The sequence below is a fragment of the Bombina bombina genome, chromosome 4 (genome assembly GCF_027579735.1).
Source record: "Bombina bombina isolate aBomBom1 chromosome 4, aBomBom1.pri, whole genome shotgun sequence".
NCBI classification, from domain to species: Eukaryota; Metazoa; Chordata; class Amphibia; order Anura; family Bombinatoridae; genus Bombina; species Bombina bombina.
Window position 1 is genome coordinate 193,226,743 of NC_069502.1, and position 6,000 is coordinate 193,232,742.

Here is a 6,000-nt window from a genome sequence, read left to right on the forward strand (position 1 = left end):
ATTTCCGCTGCATAGAGGAACAAGGCAGGGATGTCCATTATCCCCTCTACTTTTCAATATCTCACTTGAACCATTGGCTATTATGCTACGGGATCAATTAGAGGGTATCAGTATAGGGGAATATAAATTCACTCTTTCATTATATGCAGACGACCTACTAGTCTTTTTGAATAATCTAGAAGTTAACTTGCCGAAATTTACATCTATTATGCAACTTTTTAGTTCAGTATCCGGTTATAAAATTAATTTCACTAAATCCGAATTATTATGGATATCAAAACCAGTTAAAAACAGTATCAGACATCCCTTTAAAGAAACTAAATATTTAAATTATCTAGGCATAGTCTTAAGTAATAACCCACTTGAATGGTATGATATAAATATAACAAGTTGTCTGAAGATAATACAAAATCAATTAGAAAGCTGGATTAATCTCCCAATATCATCGATACCACGTATTATGTTGATTAAAACAATAGTATTTCCTAAATTGTTATATCTCATACAGAATATCCCTCTTAGGCTTAAAAATAAGGACGTATTGAAATTTAATCAAATAGCTTCTAAATTTATATGGAAAGGGGCAAAACCACGGATTGCCCTGGTAAGATTAATGAATGACAAAATGGCAGGAGGTTTAGCATTCCCCAATATTCAATATTATAACTGGGTTTCTCTACTTAAGTATGCTATCGATTGGATTTCTGAGAAACAATATTTTACTTTTTATCAGTGTGAGTCAAGTATTACGGCTCTATTTAATTTGAAGGCTTTGCTACATTGTCCAATTAAAAAGTTGCCCGGCAATGTTGATAATCTTTTGACATTTAAGAACGTAGTCTGGGCATGGCAAAAATACTGCTCTGAAATTCAGGTTAATCCAAATGCAACTGAATTCCTACCAATTCAAGGGAACCCTGAGTTCCAACCAGGATATGACTCTCAAGTGTTTCAGAGGTGGGGGGGAAAGGGGCTAAATTATGTCAAACAGCTGCTGTTAGCAGACAGTACAATTGACTCATTTGGCTCTATTTGTTCTAAGTATGACATACAAAGCAAAGATTTTTTTGCTTATCTACAGATCCGATATTATGTAGCAAATCTTCAAAAAGAATTTAAACCAAATTGGTCGATGGGCCCATTAGCAACTGGGATAAAAATATTTCAAGCGGGTAGATTCTCCATCTCTACTTTCTATAAAATTCTGAATTCTAATAATAAAGCAAGACAAATCACGTACATACAGTTAATGTGGCTAAATTTTTTTCCAGATTTAGATGTATCCGATATACAGGGAAGCCTTCAAATAATTAATGATTCTTGGGTACCTACAGCCTGGCGCGAGTCACACCTAAAAATTTTATACAATGTATATATTACTCCTGGTAAAATATCTATCTGGTCTAAGAATGTCCATTTATGTACAAGATGCAGTAAAGAGAACGCAGATATTTTGCATTGTTTATGGTTATGCCCTAAGATATTCCAATTCTGGGGTAAAATATCCTTTTGGATCAAACAGACAGTTAATCCTACATTCACCATAACCTCTCGAGACATTCTCTTTCTAGTTAGATATTCAACGAGATGTAAGGATTATAAATTGTTAAATACTATACTGATACTAGCTTGAAATCTCATTTTCAGGAACTGGAAAGTGACACATGCGCCCAAATTTAGAGAATTTAAGAAAGCAGTAATTATTCAAATAACCTTGGAACAATATAATATTTCAATCACAAATAGTGATCAGGTACAGGCATTTTTCTCTAAATGGGAGGGAGTAATCAAATCACTCCCGAATAAAACCCAAATTCAAATAGTTAAGCCAATAAGCAACTCTACTTTCATCCTTCAAAACATCTTAGCAGGTCATAACCCTGGGTGGTGGTCGACCGGCATCGAAGAAGTAGTGACATCAGTGGAGGCGGGGGGAGAGGGGTATATGTGTTTTGTGTTTTTTTTTTTGTTTGTTTTTTTCTTCTTTTTTTTCTTTTTGTTTTTTTTTTGTTCATTGTTATTTACTCATTTTGTATGCTTGTCGTGGATGTGGTGTCTATAGAATGATGAATGAAATGTCCTCAAGTCTTGGATATATCTCAGCTTGGAATGTTTGATAATTCGGACGATAGGCTAGGTCAAGGGGAGAATCCTTGAGCTGATAGTTAAAGGGAAAAGTGTTTCTCTTCATCTCGATTAAGTATTGTATTATTACATTGAGAGTATTTTTTATTTTTTTTCCATACTTATTCTTGTAAGTCAATTGAGACATGGTCTGGTTTTCTTCTTTTTCCTGTACATATATGACCCCCACAAGGACCTGGTATGCTTTCATGATGTAACCTATAATTATATAGGTATCTATTTTGTTTTCTCTTGAATTATCAGAAGATATGATATATTTATTACAAAATGCTGTAAGAATTTTTGTTGAATTGGTTTTGGCATGTGAAATCAATAAAAAAAAATATAAAAAAAAAAAAAAAAGGTTAGAAAGTATTCTAGTGAGAAGATCCATATCCTTATTAATCTTAGGGCATTCTGAAGGTTTAGAGTCATATGGGTCAGGGGAGATTTAGGTAGCTTTAGGGATTACATATGTAATGGTATTTGGAACACTAGAGCCAAAATTAAACTTTCATAATTCAGAAACAGCACACATTTGTAAACAACGTTCCAATTCACTTCCAGAATCTTTTTATTTGCACCCTTTCTGCAGCACAAGCTCCTACTGAGCATGTGCAAGAATTCACAGTATACGTATATGCATTTTGTGATTGGTTGATGGCTGTCAGGAGAAAGAAAATTCAACTAACTTTGAAATTTTTCAGAAAAAAATAAAAGACTCATTTGAAATTCATACTAAACTTTTTTGCTTTGTCTTTTTATTATTGTTGACTATTCAACAATAATAAAACTTGTTGACTATTCTACCATATCTAATGGTCCTTTAATTAGATAAGGGCTTAGATTCACAACAAGATTAGAATCAGGAAGAGTAAAGACTGGCCTTCTCATTATTATTATTGTTCATGATAACATATTAAATTTTAGTATTTATTTCTCCTGCACTTTTTATTCTCATATGTATATACAATATGTATAATACTGGAAACATTGTTGAACTATGGAAAGTCAATAAAGCTATTCTGGACACATGTGGTTATAGGTAATATATGAAAAGTTCCTGTATTTATAAGCTGAAGCACTTACATTTGTACCTTGGTCACTTCCAGTCACACAGACAACGTCTTGCTTTTGTATTGTTAATTCTTCCTTTGTAAGTCGGAGGCGTACATCACATGCATTCTCTGAACCTCCGTTATACAATTGTGCAATACCAGTTTTAGTCTGTGGGAACAAAATAAAATATGGTTCAGTTTAGATAACAGAGTGTAAAGCAAATAAGTATAACACAAACAGATGGCCCTAGACCAATCAAGCAATTTGCAGAATAATAGAGCTAAACCCCTTGTCTCTCTCTCTCTCTCTCTCTCTCTCTCTCTCTCTCACTCTCTCACTCTCACTCACCAAAATACCATCAGATACATGTTTAAATATGTATTTATGAATAGATAGAACCTATTATGTTATGTGAAGAATATTGCAATGAGAAATATTCCTATTTTTTTGCACGCGAGTAGGGTGTTTTATTTTTCCCCCACTTTTCTTGCTCCATTGACTTCTATGGGGGAATACGTTAATGTGATCGCAATATCATAAGTTCGGCTTTTTCTGCTCATTTGGTTAGCGTGCAAGTGAAAACGTTTTACTTTCAACTTGTAATATGAGTGCTACCCGAAGCGCACAAAAAGCTTACTTCTAGCAAAGTTAGTGCGTGAGTGGAAGCATTATACCACTCCACTTGTAATGTGGCACACAGTTTTTAAAGTCACAAAATACAGCAGTACTCCAAAGTCAAACATATTGCTGTCTCATAAAATATACAAATAATATTAGATAGATAGATTTTCATTCAAAAGGCAATTCAATTTGTAAAATTAAGTATTTATGTTATTTATATATATATATATATATATATATATATACACACACACAACACAGGAATGGACCGCACTATCAGACTGAACAGGGTACACATCTTAAGTCACTGTAAACTCCACATCCATAAATATTAAAAGACAGATGTACAGTTCCCAGCAACCCAGGCAGTTAACCTTTGCGTTGCGTGGGCGACAGGCCCATAGGGAATCTTACAAAAATTATCAACACAACACAAAGAAAACCTGGCACTCACAAGCAGGCACACAGCAGTGTTTAAAAGCAAAAATGGGAGAGTCAGTTGCATTTGTCACCAAACGGTTTAAGCCCAGGACCATGTCAAGGTCTCTCTCCTCCTGGGACCCTAACCTGCACACACACAATGCATGCTTTCAAACAAACCAACTGGAAACCTCCCAGGGGGACCCAGACTTTTGTAATTTCCCATACATACATAACACAGGAATGAACCGCACTGTCAGACCGGACAGGGTACACATCCTAGGTCACTGTAAACTCAGTATTCAAGGTTGTGTAGTTTACAGTGACTTAGGATGTTTTCCCTGTCCAGTTTTTGCTTTTAAACATTGCTGTATGCCTGCTAGTAAGTGTCATATTTTTTGTGTGTTTTATATATATATATATATATATATATATATACACACACACACTTTAAGTTCGATTCCTCCATTGCTATAAAAAAAACAAAAAAACATAACGTATGGCCTCCAACAAAAATAATTTAAAGTGATGGTAAATCCAAGCATAAAACAAACGCTAGAATTTACCATCACTAAAAATTAAATGGTCTTTAAGTGATCAAACATGTAAAAAAGGGTGCTAAAGTCATCCTTTCTTTGCCATTGCACAGCGCTAAACTGAGCGGCTCCGGCCTTTCACAGCACATCCATCTCCTTCAATGAGGTGACATTTGCACCTCTGAACCAATAGCCGTGCGTGTCAACTATATGCACGCACGGCTATAGGTTTAGAAGTGCAAGTGGCACCTCATTGGTAGGAGATTGATGTGCCGTGGGCGGCCGGAGCCGATGAGTTAAGCGCTGTGCAACGGCACAGAAAGAGTGTGTTTAGCACCCTTTTTTACATGTTTGATTACCTAACCTCCACTTAATTTTAGCAATGGCAAATCCTAACGTTTGTTAAACGCTTGGATTTACCATCACTTTAAGGAAACTGTTAATTATAGTAATAAACCACTGAGGAAATGGAACCATGTAGCTTTGAGGGATTAGTTTAAAAATACACATACACAGAGTCTGTAATCATCACGTTGTTATATTGTGCCTATAGCAATTTTTTTGTGTAGTTTATTTAACTCAGGTTAAGAACATTAAAAGGCCCATGAGCAATTTAGGGTAGTGTTAGGCTTAATAACTGAATAAAGAAAAAACAAATTAAAGCTGAGAAGGATATTTGTAAATGGGAGCTGCCATATGTGAGCCAATGGGCAAGCTATTTAAGTGTTAATATAAATAAGTCTGCAAGTGTAGATCGCTTGGAATATAATTTTACAATTATGAATCAAGTATAACTTTATAATTAAATGTAAATATATTGTATAATATACACAGTATTTTGTACAAATATAATATAAGCAACATATTTTATAAATTACAGATGTAAAGTCACACACCTAAATTACGAGTTTTACTGTAACAGGGGTGTGTTGCTAACGCACAGTTTTTTCTCACCGCTCACTTAAAACAACGCTGGTATTACAGGGTTTTTTTAACCCGGCGTTAGCCACAAAAAAGTGAGCGTAGAGCAGAATTTAGCTACACATCTCACTGTAATACCAGCGTTGCTTACGGTAACGGTGAGCCGGCTGAACGTGCTCGTGCACGATTTCCCGATAGGAATCAATGGGGCAGAATCGGCTGGAAAAAAACCTAACACCTGCAAAAAAGCAGCGTTCAGCTCCTAACGCAGCCCCATTGATTTACATGGGGAAAGTAAATTTATGTCTACACCTAACAC

General features: G+C 35.1%; 1 protein-coding gene across 1 annotated transcript in view; it reads right to left on the reverse strand.

Annotated features, from left to right (window-relative positions):
- Positions 1-3,926, reverse strand: part of SNTG2 (syntrophin gamma 2) — an 804,523-nt gene extending 800,597 nt beyond the window's left edge. Inside the window, 2 exon segments of the mRNA XM_053711340.1 lie at positions 3,214-3,351; positions 3,858-3,926. Coding sequence (XP_053567315.1) covers positions 3,214-3,351; positions 3,858-3,926 — 207 coding nt within the window.
- Positions 3,927-6,000: the final 2,074 nt, after the last annotated feature.